Genomic DNA, 23,635 nt, shown 5'->3' on the forward strand with positions numbered 1-23,635 from the left:
AAACTACAACCTCCAAGGACCCCCGGAGCCCCAGGGACCCCCAGGTCCCTGGGGGACCCCCAGATGTAAAAAATGACCAAATGTGCTAACACGTCACACGTCACACTTTTTCCCTGCTTATATCTCCGCACCCGTTGACCCGATCCATGCCAGATTTTACACACACACTCCTTGCCTGCCAAACTACAACCTCCAAGGACCCCCGGAGCCCCAGGGACCCCCAGGTCCCTGGGGGACCCCCAGATGTAAAAAATGACCAAATGTGCAAAAATGACCAAATGACCACCCCAACGGGGCTGCTCGCGGGGAATTCCCGGGGACCACCGACTCCTGGCAAAAGTGGTGGCGCCCCCAGTGGAGGACCCCCTGCCACTGCAGCGCACATAAAATGCCGTAACTCGGGCTAGGAGCGTCCGGGAGAGCCGGGGCCGGTACCTATTCGTCCGCCAAGGCAACGCGGAGACCCCACCCCTCATTTCTCACATGGCCCTATTCTAGCGCCACCTTCAGGCCGATTTTTAAAACACATTTTTGGACACTGCTCCTACAGTTGTTGCCCTAAAATCACGAATATCACTACACAGCATGTCTACACTCATGTCATCAACATGGATCAGGAAGATTTTGGAAAAACAAATTTTTGCCCTATTTGTGGAGATAAGCCACCTACGGTCGCTTATCTCCCGATTAGGGAGTCTTACTGGTTTATCATATGTGGCCAAAGCTGTGAAATGACAATGACATGTACTGTATTGACACTAGTATGGTCCTTTAAAAAAATACATTGTGTATGTTTCTTAGCAGGCCTGAATAAAACTTTGTTAAAAGATTGTTCAGTAGGTCGGAGTCGTCAGACATATCAACCTTTTGTTAAAGAATCACTATTAATTAGTCATGTAAATGCTAAGGATAACGACACATTCCTGGTTTTCATGAACCTTACAGTAGGTGTGATTGCTCTGGCTTGCTTTGTGCAGTAAATAATGTAATTCATAAGGGTAGACAGTGAGTGTCCTTGTAGTCACGCTCTGGTAGCCGGGAACTGCTGCCCATAGCTGTATTTTTTTGTATTTACATTATCTTAAAATGCGACTCAATTTTCACAATTTCCCATCTCTAAAGGCATTTTTCACAGACACCTACATGCAGGAGCACCCGGAAGACCTTGAACGAATCGAGGTCCTCAAACAGCTTATTGCCCTGCAGGTAAAACCGCTGACTTTAATCGGTGCTGGCCTTGAGCACTAGAACATGTTTACTATTGGATATCATATATTATACTCTTTTGTACTACAATGTCTTGGACTTTACAGGACACTGTACAAGCGTTGAGAGCTTGTAGATCTGATAAATTACGCCCCCTCTCCCCTTAGATTCCTGTCTTGGCAGATGGGATTCGCATCCATGGGGAGAAGTCAACAGAGGAACTGAAGCCCTTACACACCCGAATGGTGACTTGCTTTGCGGACCTGCGGGAGAAGGTTGAGAAGCATTACGGCGTCATAACCTTGGTCAGTTGCCAGCCGCAAACTCAATTTAATGTACAAGGGTGCCAACTCAAGCTATTGGCTCCCTTGCCTCCCTATCAAACTCCTCTCATTCAAAGCGGAGTGTACATTATATTGGTGCAGGGCCATAAATCTCCCTCTAGGCAGTCCGTTGTGACCAGTGTTTTGCCCGTCACTTTGTGCTCCTCTCCTGCCAAGTTCCCTCACGACGTTTAATCCTATTTGTGTGTCCCACCCCCAGCCCTGCTCGCTCGCAGAGAAAAAGAAGAGTCGCGTGGGCTCTGTGGTGATGCCCTACATCATGTCCTCTACTCTGCGTCGCATGTCCACCATCTCCACCGTCTCCAATGCCTCCTCCTCGGGCATCTCCAGTGGCTCTGTGTCCTCCGATGGTCACTCCCACATCTCCTCTCAAGAGTCAGTTCCCCTGCCCTTCTCTTCTTCTAGATAATGTATTCTTTGTCGTAAAGCCACGTACCGAAAATAACATGTGTTTTTAGGTGGAAGTACATTTTTGTCAGCGAGTGACATGGCTGTATGACAAAGCATAGATTAGGCTTGACTCCCCAACTTTGCCTCAAGAAAGTAGCAAAAGTACACTTTTGCTACTAATTACTTTTAAGTGTGGATTTTTGATACTTGTTGGAACTAAATTGTACCTCTTGTAAAGAATAAAATGGTTATTTGTTTGTTTTGTGTAATTAAAATGCACTTGTAGGTTTGTTTATGTACACTAAAGGGCTTTGCACACAGGACCGTTGCGTTTTTCCCGTTTGCTGCATGATTAAAACGCATTGGATTTGGTGTGCAATGCTGTGCGGAATCCAAAAAGGAGTCATAAAAGGAGTGATGAGTTTTTACAGCATGCGACAAGACGCACAAATCGAACTGGGTTCGATCTGGAAAAAACACACTGCCGCAGCCACCTGCCGCATGGCAAATTCGGAGCCGGTGTGCATGAGGTCATAGAGAATCATTGCTTTCTTTAAAAAAATTAAATCATTAGTTTTTTCTGTGCGAAAAAAACTCGTCTGTGTGCAAAGCCCTTTACTCTAAGTGTACTCTATTGCATACTAAAAGTGTACCTGGTTTAATAGTGTATACTTCTATTATACTTTTAATAGTGTATTCCTCTCCCAGTGTCCATTTGGCCTTTCTGTTTGCTTTTCCTCACTTTGTGTACTTTCTGTCCTACGCCTTGTGAGTCATGGCAGATCGTGACATACTGTGCATTGTCCTCATTGTATCTTTTTGTACACATCTCTTCCTCTGGGCCGATATTGACCAGCAGTTCCTTGTTGTCACGTCCCAGCGATCGCAGGGCCTCCGTTCTGTCCCGCTCAGAGGACGACAACAGGATAAGCCGGAAGAACCGGAAGGAGTGGAGCATGAGCAAGTCGCAAGTTCTGCTGGAGAGACAGCCAGACATTGATGAGGTAAGACCCGGGGAACACATGTGTAACGAAGACCTTTAACTCCATTGCCACAAAGCAGACTAACGTAACCTGGGCTCCATCCGAACTATGGTCAAAAATACCAAACCATACCCCCGTGTCTTATTTGTCTGTCTCTTATGCGAACTCCATTTCAAATATAGCATGTAACTTCCCTCAAACAGCAAACAAGCAAACCATCTTCAACATTCCTTTATGAACGTGTCTTAGTGTGTGTTTGTAAATGCATTCTTAGGGCATCGGTGCACACTCTGAATTTCAAAACAAGCCCTCAGAGTGTTCAGTGCATTCCTGTTTGGTAATTCAGAGCGCTCCACTCTTGAGTGCTCAGAGTGCATACCGGTTCAGAGGTTTTTTTCTGAAGAGAGGTTTGTCAGAGTGGCATGGCTGAAGACGAAATGCCATGGTTGTGACTTGTTTGAATAACAACCATACCCAAAGTGTCACTAGGTCATTTTGCTGGCAGGCTAACAAGTACATGTATGTTATATTTTGATTTATAATGGAACACTCGTGCACGTCTCAAGACCCCTACGAGAATTGTGAGTATATACAGTATATTGTTGTTCTATAATGTTTGCCATTTAGATTTTCTGGATAATCTTGTTGTTCACAAAATAATTCTGTGCTTTGATGAGAGCGCTCTGATATCATAGCAGAGCATCAGTGTGAATTTACAAACGCATCCTTAGCTTATGGCAGGGATGGGCAACTTTGAGGATGGCGAGGGCCACTATATTTCCACCTTCACTCCAGATGGCCACAATGCATATTGCTACGTCCTACTTTGTCATTCTAGTATCTCATACAAAACAAGAAAAAAATAGCAGATCTACAAGCTCAAAACGCATCGCGCTGCGATGCGTTTTGAGCTTGTAGATCGGCTATTTTTTGCTTCTTTTGAATTGGAATCCTGAATAATTTTCTTGTTAATTTGAATTGGAATCCTGAAATGTAACATTTTGATTTAATTTCAAACACATTTAATTATATACTCATGTTAACTTTATGAACTTAATTACAAATACATTGGACATAACAAAATACATTTTAATACTATTATACTAGTCATTAAGCTACTAATATAGACTGACAGGATTAAAGCAGTTCATGTTTGGAATTGGAACAGCTGAAATCAATAATATATTCAGTATTCCGATATTAACCTGCGGGCCGCATTAACTCTTTGAGTGCCCCCTTTTTCACCACTAGAGGGCCCCAATGACCAGAGAATTCTACTTAGACAGTGCTGGTATATGCACAAGCCCTGCAGCCATGACATGCCTGAACACTTTCCTTTGTGCATGTACAGGAAGAGGATGAAGTTAGCTTGAAGTTAGCTATTGGCTACCAAGCATTTTAGAAGATCTATTTTCTGCAATTTAGCCACGATTAAACCTTGCACACCTCATGCATGGGAAAAAAACAGAGAAGAATGAGCTCTAAAAAATCCAATGCAATCCTGGATTGCATTGGAGTGGATTTGTGCAGTTTGTTCACAGCTTTCAAACAAAAAAATCCGATTGGAAATCCGTTCAGGCATTCTTGAGATAATAGCCATTATGTTTTACATGTTATGTAAACAAAAATGGCTGCCCTGTATGTTAGATGGGGTTGTATGGGGGTGGAACATGCAAAATCGCGATTGAAATCATGTTCACCAGATTTGATGGGGTCCAAAAAAAAAATTTCAATTTTTTTTTTTTCAATTTCTTTTTTTTTTTTTTTTTTTTAAAGCCGAACTAGTTCGGGATCGGCACTCTGCGATACGATAATAAAGCCGAACTAGTTCGGGATTGGCACTCAATGAGTTAAGTGAAGGTGGGGGCCGCATGTGGCCCCCGGGCCGCCAGTTGCCCATGTATGGCTTATGGGCTCATTCCCTCCCACGAAGCAGGACAGAATTGTGGGCGGGTAACTGTGAACAGGTGCGGCTTGTCGGCTTGATGGGTCGTCTTTGGCTCGCTTTCCTTACTCAAGCCTGACCCTGCCTGCATCTGCTACAATGTTATCCCTGCTGCTTTTTCACCTATTTAAAGATACTTGGACACTCATAATGTAGAATCCTCTTTGGATGTTAATGGTATTATTGTACTTCAATAAATTGCTATATAAGTGAAGACGGTGTACTACTTCTGTTTTTCCATGATGCCAGATCGTAATGATATTAGATAATATGTGAGTTATTTTCAGCACTTTGCAGTTAATTTCTCATTGTTGAACTCTAATTCGGTGGTACCCAAACTTTTTACATTTGCCCGGGACCCAAGCTATTGAAAACAGCAGATCTACAAGAGCTTGTAGATCGGCTATTTTCTTAAACATTTGTTTTCTAACTTATATCATTTCTTCGATTTTTCTTTGATTTCTTCATGAAATTACTGGGGGGGGGGAAATAATTAAATTTATTTCTCATTCATGAAAATGTTAGCCTTTTCTTTTTTGAATGTTTTTTGAAAATGTTTTGAAATAATAATAATTCAGACCAAAATGTACGAAACCAAAACATGAATTAAGGGACCCATGTGTGTTCATCACAGACCCCAGAGAGGCAGCAGAGACCTAAGAGCTTGCAGTTAGGGGATCGACGGCTGACTCTCTCCCTGTTCCCCGGTGCGTCCTCCCAGCTCAACCTCTCCAGCCCTCAGAGTCCCTTACCTGCGTCTCCACAGCAGACAGCACGCAGCTCCAGTATGTAGCACAGCCGCGCCGACCCAGTACACACAAGCCACACTGCATGTCATCATTTTATTTTCTTTTATAAAAAAAAATCTGCCTTGCACACAGAAATGGAGAAATAGCCTGCATACAAAACCTGTGTAAGCATAACCTGCTATGTGTAGTCCTAATCGGGTCATACCTGTACATGCACGCACGGGCACACGCACGCACACACACACACACACACACACACACACACACACACACACACACACACACACACACACACACACACTGTATATACGTGTTTGAAAGTGTTTTTATTTTCTCTCCTGCAGGCTATTCATCTCTTCTCAGCGACAATGATGCAAACTCCGGTGACACACTGGGGCCCCCCCCACCCATGCCTCCAAAGAAACACCCACATGAGATTGACGGCTCCCATTTCCCTTCTGAGGTACCTACATGTGTAGAGGAGATATTTTCTGCCACTCCCCCCCCCTCCCCCCCCCCCTCTCCCCCGCCAGTGCATACCAGTGGTATATAAAGTAAAACGACACAACAATGCAAACGCTGAATATTTTAAAGCTTAACTACATCCTCTCTTTCTCTCCCCACAGTTCACTCCTCCGCTACCTGTGAAACACGATAGCAAGCCTCCTCCGCCCCCTCCCAAAGCACGCAAGTCAATGTTCCCCTCAAACGAGTACAGTCCGCAGTGAGGCTACCACCCACACACACACACACGCACACACACACGCACGCGCACACACACACACACACACACACACACACACACACACACACACACGCGAGCGCACACACACGGGTGTCGCACCAAATTCTGGGCCCTGGGTACAAGGATTCACTCCGGGCCCCCCATTTAGACTGGGAACGCATTATTTTGTGCTTTAACTATTGAAAAATAGCAGATATACAAGCTCACAGCACGGCAACGAGTGCCGCGCTGCGAGCTTATAGATCTGCTATTTTTCAATAGCTAAAGTATAAAATGATTAAGGCCCCTCCAACCTTGGGCCCTAGTAACTCAGTCCCACTTTTCCCCCCCTTGTGACACCCCTGCACACACACACTCCACTCCTCCACACGCAGTCACTCCTCACTGTTCTGTCAACTGGCTCATCACCCTCCTGTGATTAAACGCACGGTTCTAATTCGCAGTGCAGCCAGCACTGTAGCAGGACCGTGTAGTATAGTACGTGGCGTGTAAGCTAGATTTAGGGTGGTCATATTTTCTGATGAAAGCCACTAATAATTCTGTGTCATCCTCTGCTCTTGGGATCCTATATGGTTGTAAGCCCCCAAGGAAGCATAATACTGTATGTGTGGGGCTATTGTTATACTGTACAAAGGATGCTACAGTCAGAGAACGAATACGCTAAGGCACCCCCCAATGCATACTTTCATGTCAGTATATTCTTACGAATCGACAAAACTGTGGTTCCACAATGCTCCTCTGAAGAGAAGTAATATACAGAAAAGATCACTTTAATGAAAAAGGGAATGACCAAAGCTGCAATTTTGTAATATTTTTTTGTATATGTGTTGGATTGACACTGGATCACCTTCATTTTCCCCTACCTGTTCACTGGCATTCCATGATATCGGAACAGGAAAGTGCTGCATAACGTAACTAGTATGATCAAATCTTTATTTACGTTGATCAAAGGGCAGGGAATAAAATAGTGTACGATTTTTGTATTTTATTTTTTATCATAGTGTACCTGTTTGTGGTAGTGACTGAATGATTATATCCATAGCAATGCTGGTCTTTGGAAATGTTAGCAGTTAGGACTTTATCGTGATGAGAACGTTTTTTTTTTTTTTTAAGCCACAACGTTTTGGAGACACTGGATGGAATTCATGAATGTTATAAATATTTGTTTTGCTGTTTTACATTACAAAATACTCAGCCTCAACTCAAGGCCCTGGCTTACTCAAAGCATCAATGGTGCACGCCATGGGAGTCCCCCTGTTCACATGGTCGCTTTCGTTTTAAAAAGATTGACTTTTCTCAGGTTTCTAGAACAGTCAAACAAGTGGAGAAAAGAACCCCACAAGTTTAAAGTAAAAAGAAAAGTAAAAAATGGGTTACCTTTCCCAGCTAATTTTAAATTGTCCTGTCTGTGCCGCACGCCGACTCTCCAAAATTGCGCGAGCTCTGAAAGACATGTTCAACAGGTTTGGACCACTTGAAGCCTCCAGCGTGGCTACAGCCATTGTAAACAAAGGGTGCATTTGATGACGCAAGCGTCTTGATTGATGCTTTCAGTGTGTCAGGGCCTTAATGGGTTTTACCTCCCACCGGCATCACGATGATGTGTAAGACTGATTTATACTTGATCATACGGCGGTGTCCTGTGCCACAAATAGGCGTTCTGTTCTGCATGTTGCTATTTACGGAGCAGGACACGTCCTATGACAGAATAGGGCTTATACTTTGTACCACGGTAGTGTCACTCAACAACAAATTACGTATTTTCAACGGAAGAAACTGCTAGCGCAATCTGTGTTGTCGCTTTTATTCTTAAGCTGCGTCATTTTTGTAGACAGATCGACAAAGTGTAAATTAAGCCTATGTTGCGTCTCGGTTAACCTTGAACACTGTATGGTACATGATTTGACTTTGACTCTGCTTTTCAGGTGTTGGTACAACATTTCCTGTTTTATTTTTGATTTTATTTTCATTCTCTCGTGGATTAATTATCAAATACTTTAAATTATTTTTTATTGAAGATCTCATTCAAGATTTTTATGGTTTTGCACACTCAAGGAATACAGAGTTTATTTTTAAGCTGATACATTTTAAACTAACCATGTATTATCATCTTGTGATGTTGTTTTTATAGCAATAGTTTATTGTGTGCCTTCATAATGCTAAATCTATGCATGCAAGAGTCTTTCAAATCCTCCTTGTGATCAATTTGAATCGTTCATTTTAAATTGCCAGTATTTTAGGGTTGCTAGATATTGTAAAGATGATTTACAAGGGACTAACTGTTTGTACACCAGGCATTTCATAATGAAGATCAGAGAGATTTTCTGATGATACAATTTATTCTGTTGGCATGACGAGATCAAATGAGATGTTTATATGAACAAGACAATAAAGTTGACCAAACGAAAATAATGACAAATTGATTTAAAATGTTATAGATAAAGGCTAAAGTCACTGCTCACAGGGATAACTCCATATCCACACACACACCGCCAAACACTTGGTTTTCTGTCATTTACTCGAAATGCACTCCTCTTGGGTTATCGCGCCTCCTAGCGTGCGATACAGAGCTACACATATGCTCCCGAATGACAAAGTCGGAGGGTATGCCAGTCAAAACGCCCCGCCCCAACCGTGGGCATAAGGCGCGAGACTGGCATGTGTACTTCCTCTTCCGTTCCTCTGCACGCATGAGATACGGACGTCTACACATGTTACTCTACGACAAATAATTGATTCTTCAAGTTACTCAGTCTAAGATCAGTTCGAATTCAACTTTAGCCTTAGCGGTGAGTAGGACCATCACCCACGGGTTTCGTTCAACTTGGTCTGTTCTTCTCTGTTTTGTTCTTCGCTGTTGCTGCTAACGATAACAAGCGGCTAGCCTAGGTTAGCTTAGCTTACCGTCGTCATGTCTAGCGAGGGTCTGTTTTCACCACCCCTCCCTCGACGCTGCGGGGATCCGGAGTGCAGCCGCTTCATTGCCGCTGAGGACCCGCATTCCATCTGCCTGGGCTGTCTGGAGCTACAACACGCTTGGCAAGGTTTCTACTTCCCAAACAGCTGCGTGTTCTGCGCGACGATGGACGCGGCCGTTCTTCACCAGCGTCTGCTGGTGGTCATGAACATGGACGCTACAAGGCCCAAACAAAGCCACGTCGCTCGGGGAGCTCAGATGGAACACGGCGCTCAGATCCCCGCCACGCCAGGACAAAGAAGCGGGCCTGTTTCCAGCACCGCAGCAAGGTTTGTCCAGGCGGCTCCTAGTGTTTGCGAACCTATCCGCAGTAGCTTCGCTCCGATGTACACTATTTCTACCACAGCGCACAGTGGTGGACCCGGCATGTTCGGCTCCACCCCGCGCTTCTCCTTCACGCCCGGTCCTGGTTTGACCAGCACCGGGCCTCTCCAGGCCTCCGCCGCCCTGCAGGCTAGCCTCCAGGGACCACTCCAGGCGGGGCCATTGTCTCCGGTCGCCGCCGAGGCGGCCACCAGTGGGACTCCTCACCCCACCAACCCGTTCCTGATGACTCCAACGGTCACCGCCCCCCCCTCTTTCCCCCCTCTCTTAACGTCCCAACAGAACGTGCCACGTAAAGTGCCTCGCGGCTCGGACGAGTTTGGCACCTCCGAGGAGGAGGAAGATGCCATGGAAGGAGAAGAGGAGGAAGATGAAGAGGAGGAGGAGGAGGACGGTTTGGTTCAAGAGGAGACAAGTGAGGACATTGTGATGCTAAGCCCCCGTCATGGCGGCACCCCTCGCACCTCACCCCAAGCCCCCCCCATCGCCCCTGCCAAGAAGGCAGCGGTGGAGAAGGAGAAGGTGGGCGCCACAGCAGAATCCACCCCACAAGAACTGGACCTGCTGGCAGTGGTTGAGCTGGCGGTGGCCAAGATGGGCCTCACTATGCCAGTGGAGCCTCGCCCTGCGAGCTCAACGGAGATCAAGTTTGCGGGCAAGAGAGAGGTACAGACACCAGTCCCTCGCTCTCAGAAGCTACCCGCTACCCCGGGGCTCAAAGAAGCTCTCCATTCCACATGGAAAGAACACAGAGAGCCCGGGAAGATGGCTCTGTCAACCTCACTGGCGGATGAGGACAAGTTTGGCGTGGGCGGCCTTCCCCCTGTGGATGTCGCCACTAATCAGTTCTTCTGTGCCCAGTTTAAACCCACGGAATGCCCCTTCACTCAGGAGCCTGTGCCCAAGTTCAAGAACAAGGACGAGAACAAGGTCTCCAACATGGTAAAAAATGTTTATAAAGCTGCAGGGCTCTCTGTGAAAAGTTTAAACGTGGTGGGGCTGATGAATGGAGCCATGGCAGAGATGCTGCTCCAAAACAAGGACCGCCTCCCTCCTGAAGCCTATGCTGAATGGGATGCCATGCTACAGCTGGCAATAGTGAGCAACGTCCATGCCATCCAATGGGCTGGCAGGGGGATGGACGTCGCTGTCAGCATGGAGAGGTTCAGGTGGCTGCAGAAAGTCCCCTTCCAAGGCGACGAACCAAAGGCCAGCGAGAGGCGAGAGGAGCTGAGGGGCCTGGACACAGCCCCCAACAGTCTCTTCGAGGGAGCGTTACCCTTCCTCCGTGTCATCACCGACACCAATAAAGCCCAAAAAGAAGTGGTGGATGCTGTTTTGGGTAAACCTGATAAAGGGAAAGAACAGTCAGGCTACTCAGGACGCTCTTCCCGTAATAGGGAGAGATATCAGGGACCCCCCCGACAGGGCGGGAAACCCCATCGTTCTCCTAGAGCTCCGTCTTCCTCCTCGGGCACGAGCAGGAACAGAAGCCAGAGCAATCAGGGCTCCCAGCACCAGGAGATGCGCCCACCAGCTCGCCCTTCCTACAGTGCAGCAGTGAGGGGACGTGGGAGAGGGGCGAGAAAATGACACTTTGAGAAAGAGGGCCTTCTCACCCTCAGCGCACGGAGACAGGGTCATGGACGGCTCTCCAGCGCGCAAGCACAGTGCACTTTTGATCCTGCCACCCAGAGTGGAGGAATCCAATGTAAATGTGAATTTTGTTACTGTGCCAAATGTTTTCTCCCAAGTAAAGAATGTGTCTGCGAAACAAGGTCTCTTCTTTCACAATGCACACACAATGGAGAATCCCCAGTGGGGACATCCATATATAAAATATGCATGCCCAGTACCACAATCACAAACACAAACAGCCTTCAAGGAAACCCCCTTAAGGGGCATTTCCAATATAAAAGGTTTAATTGTTCCACAGCCTCAACTCAAGGGCCGGAACAACAAGTGTTCCTCCCTTCCGACACGAGAGGGCGCCAAAGCGCCAGTCAAGGTAAGAAGGTTGCAGAGAGGTCTTTCTTGTTTAGCTATCCCAGCCCGAGCTGCGACAGCAGTATTAAACAGGGTTTTAGACAGGACGTGTTTACAAGAATGCGTTCCTTTTTACACTCCTCCTCTGCCTCCTGTCCCACCGTGCAACAAAGTGTTGTCGCCGGTGATAAAGGCATTAAACGTAAGGCCCTCGCTTCACAGCAAGACGGTGTCACGCTCAGTAGTAAGTCACGTGTCTCAGTCTCGAGTCCCTTTGACTTCCGCGTTACCGGTGACGTCAGAGTCGTGTCCGGGGGTGCACATACCGTGCATTCCTATCAATCACATTCCGTTAGGTCTGACGTCAGCTCCCATTCAGAATCCTTTGTCAAAGCATTTAACTCAATGGAAAGCATGCAAGCCGTGTCCCTGGGTGCTTCGCACCGTGAGGCAGGGATACAGGCTACAATTCTCAACCCAGCCTCCCTTGTCAGACAGAGTGATATTCACGCATGCAAAGGGGCAGGCCGCTTTGATTCTGAGAGAGGAGATTCACTCTTTATTGGGGAAAGGAGCGATCAGGGAAGTTTCCACAGATCAGCTCGGTCTGGGGTTTTATTCTCATTATTTCGTTGTGCCAAAGAAAGGGGGGGGGCTGAGGCCCATTCTGGACCTAAAAGCCCTCAACAATTTTCTGGTAAAATACAGTTTCAAAATGTTGACGAACGTAGCGCTATTGCGCTCGATCAGAATCAACGATTATTGGACGTCCCTCGATTTGAAGGACGCGTACCAGCATGTGGGAATTTACCCCCCACACAGAAAATTCCTGAGGTTCGGTTTCGAGGGGAAAGTGTACGAATACACTGTTCTCCCGTTCGGCCTCTCTCTGTCTCCCCGCGTGTTTGTCAAAGTGACACAAGCGGCTATAGCTCCCCTGCGGCAGCAGGGAATCAGACTTGCGACGTACCTGGACGATTGGTTAATAAGCGCAAGTTCGAGAGAGGAGGTGACACGTCTCACCAATGTGGTGATGTCGCAGTTAACCTCTCTGGGGTTCAACATAAACTTCAAAAAGAGTATGTTAACACCAGCTCAGCAGACCACCTTTTTGGGGATCTCGCTGGACTCAATAAATATGACGGCTCGACTCTCACAGGAGCGATTAGTCAAGATCGTGGCCTGCGCGAAATCTTTTCGCGTGGGCAGAGTGGTCACGTACAAGCGCTGCATGATTATGTCAGGGCTGATGGCCTCAACTATCCATCTACTCAGGCTGGGCAGGCTGTATATGAGGCCTTTTCAAAAGTGGATGTTGGCACTCAAGATCCACTCGACACAAGGTCGCCGCAAGGTCAAGGTGTCCCCGGGGTGTGTGTACGCACTGAGACCGTGGGTGGACGTGACTCTTCTGTCCCAGGGGGTCAGTATGGGCGTGGTGGTGTCACGGAAAGTGATCACAACGGACGCCAGCCTCAGTGGTTGGGGCGCAACGCACGAGGGCCGTTCGGTGAGGGGAGTTTGGGACTCCGCTCTACAGAAGCGGCACATCAATTTTCTGGAGTTAAAGGCAGTGTTTCTGGCGTTGAAACATTTTTTGCCTTTCGTGGAAGGGTGTCACGTGTTGATCAGGACAGACAACACGACGACCATGTGCTATATCAACAAGCAGGGGGGCCTCTCCTCCCCGGCTCTCAATCAGCTGGCGCGGGATCTGACGCTGTGGTGGGAACCACGTTTGGCGTCGATCAAGGCGTCGCACATTCCGGGGCTTCTGAACAGCGGAGCAGATCTGCTGTCCAGGGGGGAGCCCCTTTATGCGAATTGGTCCCTCCACCCGGGAGTGGTGAGACAGATTTGGAGCAGGTTCGGTCAGCCTCAAGTCGACTTGTTCGCGTCAGCAGAGAACGCGAAGTGTACACTTTTCTTCTCTGCGACGGGGCCAGCCCCACTGGGGCTGGATGCTCTGGCTCACGACTGGCCGAGGGAACTGCTGTACGCGTTTCCTCCGTTGGAACTGATCCCCCAGACTTTGGAGAGGGTCAGGCGGTTCGGCCTCAAACTATTGTTGGTGGCTCCGGGGTGGGGCGTGTGGAGGTCGGAGATATCTCCCCTCCTTTACGACAACCCGTTGCCTCTGCCGCCAATCAGAGATCTGCTACGGCAGGCAGGGCAGGAGATCTTCCATCCCGACCCGGCGAAGCTAGACCTTCAGGTTTGGCCCGTGAAGGGGAGTCTTTGAGCGCTTTGGGTCTGACGCCAGGGGCGGTTCAGACTATTCAAAGTGCTAGGGCTTCGTCCACGCGGTCGGCTTATGATAAGAGGTGGAGGATCTTTGAAGACTGGTGTGCGGAGCGTACGTCGCCGGTGGTGGCGTTTGAGGCTCCGGTCCAGCTTGTTGTGAATTTCCTTCAGGAAAAGCTAGAAAGTGGTCTTGCCTTTTCTACCATTAAAGGTTACTTGGCGGCGCTGTCAGCGTGCCATGTGGGCTTTGAGGGTAAGACGGTGGGTAGGCACCGTCTGGTGGCTCGGTTTTTAGCGGGTGTGCACCAGCTTAAACCGGTTACTAGGTCCCTTTTCCCATCGTGGGATTTGGGTGTGGTGTTGGACGGGCTGTGCCGTCCACCGTTTGAGCCTCTGGAGGCGGCGAGCTTAAAGCTTTTGAGTTTTAAGACTAGTCTTTTGTTGGCTTTGTCTACAGCCAAGAGAGTCAGTGATCTACATGCGTTATCGGTGGACCCGGTGTGCATGAGATTCTGTGAGGATGGCAAGAAGGTTCTGCTAAAACCCCATTTGGCGTTTGTCCCAAAGAACCGTGTGATTATACATGAGCCAACCGAGTTGGTGGCTTTTCATCCTCCTCCGTTTTCTTCGGAGGAGGATAGGCGTCTACATTGTCTTTGCCCGGTAAGATCCTTGAGGATTTACTGTGAGAAGACGAGGGCTATTAGAGCGTCAAACCAACTGTTTGTCACTTTTAAAAGTGGTCCTAGACGGAAAGCGGTGGCTAAAGCTTCACTTTCAAGGTGGATTGTGCAGGCCATAAAGATGGCCTACACTTGTGCTAAAGTCCCGGTTCCTGAGGGCCTAAGGGCTCATGACACTAGGGGAATGTCGACCTCCTGGGCTCTAGCCAGGGGTGTATCGATCCAAGAGATCTGTTCGGCGGCTAACTGGTCGACTCCGTCGACTTTTGTGGTTTTTTACCATTTGGACGTGGCTCCATCTTCATTGGCGCATTCGGTCCTGGGTGTTGCCGCCTCCTCTAGTTAAAGACTTTTTCCCCCCTTTTTTATAGCTGAGACCAAGTCCCTTTGCTCTCGGTAAAAGGGGGGGACCCTGTTTCCTTATAAAACGGCTGCTAGTGGGCCTATTAGTGAGTAGGCGGGCTCCAGCCTGTCAGGGTTTTATGAGGCGGACCTGGTCGGCCTATTAGTTCATGAGGCGGATTTCGGTCTGTCAGGGTCTTTCTACTTTCTTCCGCTCTCGAGTCCGGTGGGCTCGGGGCTCCGTGGGGGAGGGGCCACGCCGGGGGTGTGGTCTCCTGTCAGGCGGAGCGGGCGGAATTTGAGGGTGTGCGCTTCCGGGGGTTTATGTGACCCAAGAGGAGTGCATTTCGAGTAAATGACAGAAAACGAAAGGTTTCGTACGAAACCATGGTTTTCTTAGTTTAGGAGAAATGCACTCCTCAAACGCCCCTTCGCGCGCATTTTGCGTGCAGAGGAACGGTGTTGTTAAGAGGAAGTACACATGCCAGTCTCGCGCCTTATGCCCACGGTTGGGGCGGGGCGTTTTGACTGGCATACCCTCCGACTTTGTCATTCGGGAGCATATGTGTAGCTCTGTATCGCACGCTAGGAGGCGCGATAACCCAAGAGGAGTGCATTTCTCCTAAACTAAGAAAACCATGGTTTCGTACGAAACCTTTCGATGCCAATAATGTATATAATGTATAATGTACCCATTACAGTTCCACTTGTGTTAAAAACAGTTCCATTAATTCTCAAACATTCACAACAGGCAATAGAGATTTATCCATTTGCATGTTTTTTGAAAACAAGCTGCAGTTGGCAATCTGGCAGCAGATGGGTGGCGCATTTGGAGAGCGAGCGCCACTTCTCTTGAAGCATACAACAAACCATGTGTAAATGTTAATTAAAGGTCAATAGTGTTCGCTGTAAACAAAACGGTGCCTCCGACCTGCTTTTTAGACTGCTACTGTATATCGTCGTTGTCGGGCGGAAACCTCGTATCTCCCAAGTTTCAAATGTGTACGTTCTTTCGCAAAGCAAAGCCCTGCTTCATCATACAAGGCCGTCGCACGAAAGTAGTGAAAACAGCAGATCTACAAGCACACAACGCCTCGCGCCGCGAGGCGCTGTGTGCTTAGATTGGCTGTTTTCACTAGTTTAAATCATTTTTAAAATGATAAACGCAAAACGAACGGTTTTGGACATAGAAGGTTTCCACCCGACAACGACGATATTTGGGAGCGGGGTGGGGGCGCGTGGTATAAAATGTTCACATCAGTCATGTGATGCGCGCCGGTTATGCTAATCTGGACTGCTAATGGCCTGTTCCTTCCCGTCAGATACCAGGGAGCGGCATATCACTCTCCTTCCGTACAGTTACAGGAGCACAAACTACAGTAGAAGGTCTAGTCAGCATGATCTGCACTGTGATGTTTGCCCATGCTTGTGGGAGCAGTTCTGTAAAGTGCCAAAGCCAATCTTGATCTATATCTCCATGGCAACCACACCTCCACTCTTTTTCTACTCTCTGTGGTTGGGATTGAAGTGTTTACAACCGTGTGCGATATGAAATGCCCTACGTGCAGCTAATTGCTTCATTTAAGAGTGCAAAGGGCACTCTGGCACTTCTTGAAAAGTGACTGTAAGAGTATCTGCGTGTGACTCGGGGTTGGTAGGTCTGCATTACAAGAGGAAGGGAGAAGAAAAATCAATTAATGAGAAATACTTTGGTTTCGTTCCAACATTAGATATATCTATAAATAAGTAAAAAAAAACACACATGGCTTAATCCTCAAGAAGTAAGGTATATTAGAGTTGATATCGTCGCTGTCGGGTGGAAACCTTGTATCTCTCCAAGTTTCAAATGTGTACGTTCTTTCGCAAAGTAAAACCCTGCTTCATCATACAAGGCGGTCGCACAAAAGTAGTGAAAACAGCAGATCTACAAGCACACAACGCCTCGTGGTGTGAGGCGTTGTGTGCTTGTAGATCGGCTGTTTTCACTAGTTTAAATCATTTTTAAAATGATAAATGCAAAACGAACGGTTTTGGACATACAGGGTTTTTACCCCACAACGACGATATTAGAGTTGATATATTCAATATTGACCTTTTTATGCGGCCTGTCATTTTGACAGACTAGGTCCTGCCGAGCTAAACACATTACACACGTTACTTTCTCTTGAGATAGAGAGAGAGAGAGAGAGATAGATATGTGGGGAGAGATAGAAGCAGGCCCGAGTTACCCTGCATCAAAGGAAACGATGGCCTTTTCCCTTTTTGTCCATTTAGCTGCTGGAGCTCCACTGCCTCTGTGGGATTAGAAACTCCATTGTATCTTCACTTTGAACTTCACTAGGTGGTGCCAGAGGGTATGAACTAATGGAGCCCTGCAAAGATTATTCTGTATATTGCATTATACTGTATATATCTTCTGTGTCTCTATAGATTATATATATATATATATATATATTTATATATATATAAAAACAGGTTATGTTATTTTTGCCTACATATTTTCACAGCTGGTGCATGAATTTGAACGGGCAATCCTCCAGTCACAAGCTGCTTTCTCTTTTAACTCCAGGCTACTGTCGCCCCATTTGCAGCTATGACGGAGAAGCCTTGGATGAAAACACCGAACAAACCAGAATTTACATTCTGAGTGCTGTATTGCACTCAGAATGTAATGTATTGCTATAGTATCAAAGTCTGTGCTCTCACCACACTTCTGTGTATTTTTCAACATTTCAGATGGGCACTGTGTTGCATCATCACCATGCAACCATGTCATTGTGGATATACTATACAGTATAATGGCTGCATTATTTATTTGGCTGTTGAGGATCATACTGCAAACAGGAGCATCACAAGGGGTGGAAAAGTGGGACTGAGTTACTAGGGCCCAAGGTGGAGGGGCCTGTAATTATTTAGCTATTGAGAATTAGCAGATATACAAGCTCGCAGCGCAGCACCGAGTGCCGCGCAGCGAGTGCCGCGCAGCGAGCTCGTAGAGCTGCTATTTTTGAAAAGACGTGAAAATGTGTGCAAATCTTCAAATATAGCCTATGTATTTTTAAGCATTTGTAACTCAAATTTTGCTTCTGGGGGGTCCCTGGAACTAAATATTTTGAAATGGGGATCCGTGGCCAAATACATATAATTTTCGGGGTCCTTCACATGGAAAAGTTTGAGCACCACTGACATAGAAATATTAGAAGGATTTGAAATATTCAACGACAATTTCTTGAAGACAATATTCAAGACATTTTCACGATTTTTCAAAAATAGCAGATCTACAAGGATATATTAAGAAAATATGTTTGGCTCATGATATTCTGGTTTGCTCAACAAGATAACATCCACAAATCCACACATTAATTCATGTTTTGACTGTTTTTGAGCCAAACGTGTTCATCCTGCAATCTGCCTATTAGATTGAGATATCTTGTGTGCAAATGTTAATCACGGTCAAATTGTGCTACTAGAGGAAAGGCCACGGGATCACCAAAATCATTAGTGTTCATCCTCCAGGGTATGATGGTGCACAGCACATTGGCAATCCAAACACTAGTTTTTACACAGACAGATGGATGGACTGACTAACCTACTGACCTGCTAGCATGGCTAAAAATCCTCTTCCTAATCAAATCAAGATAGTCCAGAAGAAAAGGTTTAACATAGTTCAGTTACTGAACTATGTTAAGTACACACTTTATTTAAAATTATGCAAATGATGATACTGTACTTTTAATAATCACACAGAAAATATTCATGGCTGCATTGCTTCACAACAAAATCCCGCTAATCTTCAAGGATAAGGATTAATTTGCCGTATTTCAACACGACAAACCTAACTGTTAACTTTAAATTTTCTGTGGGGGTTGGGCTATTTTCACTTTTAGACAAGACAAACATGGATAGTCATCGAGGCAGACATTATAACCCTCAGTCAGAGATTTCCAGAGGCTCTTCTTCCCATAAATGAGCACCATGGCACTGACGGTGGTGTAGATGGACGTGAAGAAGAAGGTGAGAACAATGGCGTTCTCGTGATTGACCGCGATCTCATAATGCACATACAGGTCGACCACCACGAAGCACAGGAAGGCAAACACCAGCGTCAGAGTCATGCGGATCACCCTCATCTGAGAGCCCAGCTTTGGTCCATGTGCGCCGTTGGTACTGGCCTTCATGTTGCGTAGGTGGATGGCCAGGTGGACAGAGATGGAGAGACAGCATTTCATCATCAGCATCCCCGGCAGTACGTCGGCTATGACCAGATACAGGGCTTCGTAGACCTTACCTGTAGGGATGAACCGAAAGGAACATTCTTGGCCGAAAACCGAATACCGAATATAGGAAACACTTGGCCGACTTGAGCGAATAGCCGAATTCTTAATATATTTTTTGTACCATTGCTCTCATGGCTGTGCCTCTGTTGTAGAGCTACATGATTATGGCAAAAAGTATAAGGGTCCATACTCCATATTGAGATCAGTTATTTCAAACATATATTTATTTATTGTGTAGAATTATTTATTTACTTTTGTGTAGTACATTTGTAATAAAAGACCATATGTCTCAAAATATTAACATGCCATATAGTTGAATTATTGCATAATAAAGAAATATCAATGGTAACCGGTAGTATTCAGTATTCGTTAATATTCGGTATTTGGTATTCAGTAATATTCGGTAATATTTATTCGTCCGTAAAATTCGACCGAACCGAAACCGATATTATGCGTTTTTGGCACTATTCGGCTGAATATTTTCGGTGGCCGAATATTTGGTGCATCCCTACTTACCTGGGGTGGTGTCGGGTATCATGACCCCGCAGTCCTTGCCCGCGACGTGCCCATCGTCGTTCTCATGGTGGAGCACCACCAGCATGGGCATGCACGTGGCGAGGCCACACGCGGGAATGAGGAAAATGATCATGGTCACGTGCTTCAGGATGGCGGCTCGAATCTTGGTATAGCACTGGTTGGGCGTCGCCACCAGCTTCGTGCTGTAGTAGAATGTCAGGAAGCCCGAGGTCCACATGATGGTGAACTTGAGGCTGAACGTTAGCAGGAGCATGACGGAGTAGGCCATCTGGGAGAGGCGACACTCTCCGTCCACCTCGTCCATAGTCATCCAGAAGTAGCTGAGGAGCTGATGGGCACCGTTGGCCAGAGACAGCGCTGTGATGATGGTTTCGCTTGCTGTCCACCGCTTGTTTTGCTTGTAATGCAACAGGCTCATCAGGAAGATGTATAGATTAAAGAACACGGTTGTCACAGCCAACAGGCCTGTCATTGCCCAGATGGCTAACTTATTAGCACCCAGCATGATGCTGCTCTCTTTGCTTAATCCCTAAACAATTAATGCAGAGGAGATATCTGAACTCTCTTTTTTCAGATCGGCTCCAACCTTTGTACCACTTGAGGTATCACCAGCAAGATGTTTCTGAGGCTGCTTTACATGTAGTTGGGAGGGGGCGGGGGGGAACGACAAAAAAGAGGGACTGAAGAAGAGTTCAAAGATCAGTTTTCAAAGATCATCTGATGTAAAGAATTCAGTGGTTTCTTTAGAGGTGTTCAGGAGAAAATTCTTCATTTCAATGGATTCAGCAGGGTTTTGTCACTTTGCCTGGGGAAAAGATTGACACTTTTAGCTTTGTATATAAATCCATTCCAAATAATCGTTTGATGTTTTTAATTATACTGAAATAACATAAAAGCATGTCAAGTGTGCGTTTGAAAAATATATCAAGCAACCATAGAACTGTGATTTGAAAAAGAAAACCACAACTTTACCTCCTATATACAGGTGCCTTTGGGTTGGATCAGGAATTTCATCGTCTCAGACCTCATTAAAAAGTCCTCTCTCTTCGTTCACCTTTCTCATTCCTAATAGGATTGGCTGTCTGACTCAGATTCTTTGTTTGTTTATTTAACCAGTCACCTAAGGACATTTATTAGCTGTGGCACTGCAAGGTAAACACAACTGCCATGAGCCTTTATATGCAAGCTTTAACCGTGATTTGCATCTGTGTTGACAGTAGGGAATTGTGGCAAAGTATTTGCCTGGTGATAGGGCGAGGTCACAGGATGTGGAAGATGCAGTGTTTATTATGCATATCCGGACAACATACTGTAATGCAGTGATGGAAAGTAACTAAGTAGGCCTACATTTACTCAAGTACTGTACTTAAGTGCAATTTTGAGGTACTTATACTTTACTTGAGTATTGACATTTTTCAATACTTTATACTTACACTCCACCTCTTCTGGTAAACTTCACCTTTTTACTCCACTGCAATTATTTGTAGATTTAGATTAGTATTACAAAACATACATCGACCATGTCATATTCTATTCTATTCGCTCTACGGTATATAGATTATAGACACTCTTGATGAAGGTCCAGAGGGACCAAAACGTCAATGCTTGAATAACAATGCTGCTGCTTAGCAAGAGCACTGTGCAGGATTTTTCTTCATTAATATTTCTTCATGAATGGTCATGTGTTACTGTCCAACGCACGTGAATCTGAGTCAAGTGGATGTACAGATATTTCCTTTGCATGCGTTGTGGGCTTGTAGATCTGCTGTTTTCTTTGAGTACTTTTAATGCAGGACTTTTATTTGTAACATAGTATTTCTGCATTGTGGCATTGTAGTATTTCTTTCTACTTTTACTTAACCCATTTAGGCCTAGAATTATTGAATTCTTTAACCAGTGAAAAATAGCAGATATACAAGCTCACAGCACGGCACCGAGTGCCGCGCTGCGAGCTTGTAGATCTGCTATTTTTGAAAAAGTCTTGAAAATGTCTCAGATTTTGCTTCTGGGTGGTCCCTGGAACTAAATATTTTGAGATGGGGGTCCTTGATGGGGGTAATAAATATCATTTTGGGGGTCCTTCACGTGGTTTGAGAACCACTGACATAGTAGTCTCTCAAGAACAGACTAACTGAGCTCCAGTTAAGTGAAAAGGACCTTTTCTTTGACGATGGCTGGCCAGATTGCTGACATAGAAACATGGGTTTTTTCAAAAGATCTTAGAAGGATTCAAAAGACACGATTTTTCAAAAATAGCAGATATACAAGCTCACAGCGCGGCACTCGGGTGAGCTTGTATATCTGCTATTTTTCAATAGTTAAAGCATAAAATAATAATACACTATAATGTGTACCCGTAAAACAGTACTTTTTCCACCACTGTGAGAGCACCATTAACCATAACAACTCAGCCAAGTCACAGATTACACTATACGTATATAGGGCTTATACCCAATGCAAATTACTATTCCTGGAGCATGACCACACATTTACAAAACACCAGAAAACAGAGCCATTTTTACATGAATAAAGGAGGGGGCATCACCTTTGAGTCACCTTCAGGAGCTATGTTTGCCATACAACATTAGTTGACAACTCATTTTGCAGACCTTGTTTGTTTTACATTCTGTACCTGGCAGAATTATAATAACAACCCTGTTTATTCAAGCATGACGTTATTTTACAATGTCATAAACTATGCTCTGACACTAGCTAATGAGGCCTTAGTTCTTTAAAATGAAAGTGTTATGAAGTTTATTATAGGGTATTGATGTAACACAATCGAAACCTGAGGTTACTTATGATTATTTTACTGTGTACACAGTAAAATACTATTTAATACAGACATTGGTTGCTTTTGTTCACTCTGACTTGAGATAAATTAACACTCAGGATTTTACAGTGTAAAAGGGGAACTAATAGTAATAGGCCTGTTTTGATAGTGTTTTACCCCCATGTTTGCTTCTTGAAATGCAATTAAGATCATATTTAGACACTGGCAATAACACTTTAAAGCTTTATGCTGAAGTGTTTTTAGTCAAATGTCAAATAAATGTGTATTTATGAGGCAAGTTGCTTGAATTACTGGTATATTTACTGCATTCGTGTGGATTAAATGATTTAGGCAATTGATTTGTGCATCAATCAAAAATATTATCTTGTTCTTATCCTCCCTTAAAATGATGAACTGGACATTTACAAGATGAACTGAGCAAATCTAAACACACACACACACACACACACACACACACACACAAAGGGCACCCTGAGAGCCTTGAGCAGAATATAACAGGCATTAGAAAAGAGAACGAAATGTAGAGATGTAAAGATTTAAAAGCCAAGAATACAGTAGTTTGCAAATTATATAAAGATCCAAGTTATAGCTACTCAACAACTACAAGATTAGCTAGATTGCTGACCAGTATAAGAGTTTTTTACTCCAGAGTTCACCGCAAACTCTTTTCTTCTTATTAGTCATCATTGAGTATTATCCAGATTAAATACAATAGCCTGCCCTGCTATATAATAGTGTGTCTGCTGACTATAACAACATTACAGTACAGTAAATTGTGTGCATGTGAATGGATGGATGGACGGACGGACGGACGGATGTGAATCGGTGACCACTGCTCTGATCAGCGCCATATGGACTGGACATCAGGGACGTGCAGAGAATGTTAGAGGCAGGGGCTGAAATTTCTAAAAAGGCCCTTTTGGTGGAAATATCGAGCAGACCTGAGCTTGGAGGTCGGCTATTTTCGGTGCTTGATACCACTCTGAAGTTAGTATAATAAAGTCAATACTGGAGATGTGGCGTAACAGCATGGATTTCTACACAGAGAGGGCAATTCTGTCAACATAAGATGCTGCATTCAAGTTCTGGAAAGTTTGTTCAAGGCAATT

The 23,635-nt window shown here is 45.5% G+C and overlaps 1 protein-coding gene across 3 annotated transcripts in view; it reads left to right on the plus strand.

Moving 5' to 3' along the window:
* The window catches only part of dock5 (dedicator of cytokinesis 5), a 56,043-nt gene extending 47,341 nt beyond the window's left edge, over positions 1-8,702 (plus strand). Inside the window, exons 45-51 of one of the 3 annotated variants that reach the window (XM_080739646.1) lie at positions 1,123-1,206; positions 1,374-1,511; positions 1,750-1,925; positions 2,797-2,944; positions 5,503-5,653; positions 5,962-6,080; positions 6,244-8,702. In XM_080739646.1, the coding sequence (XP_080595772.1) occupies positions 1,123-1,206; positions 1,374-1,511; positions 1,750-1,925; positions 2,797-2,944; positions 5,503-5,653; positions 5,962-6,080; positions 6,244-6,345 (918 nt within the window). In that variant the 3' untranslated portion in view covers positions 6,346-8,702. The remainder of the gene's footprint in view (positions 1-1,122; positions 1,207-1,373; positions 1,512-1,749; positions 1,926-2,796; positions 2,945-5,502; positions 5,654-5,961; positions 6,081-6,243) is intronic. The other 2 variants (XM_080739647.1, XM_080739648.1) reach the window with 2 other exon arrangements.
* The last annotated feature ends 14,933 nt before the right edge of the window (positions 8,703-23,635 follow it).

This window comes from Nannobrachium achirus, assembly GCF_963921795.1.
Source record: "Nannobrachium achirus genome assembly, chromosome: 12".
NCBI lineage: Eukaryota > Metazoa > Chordata > Actinopteri > Myctophiformes > Myctophidae > Nannobrachium > Nannobrachium achirus.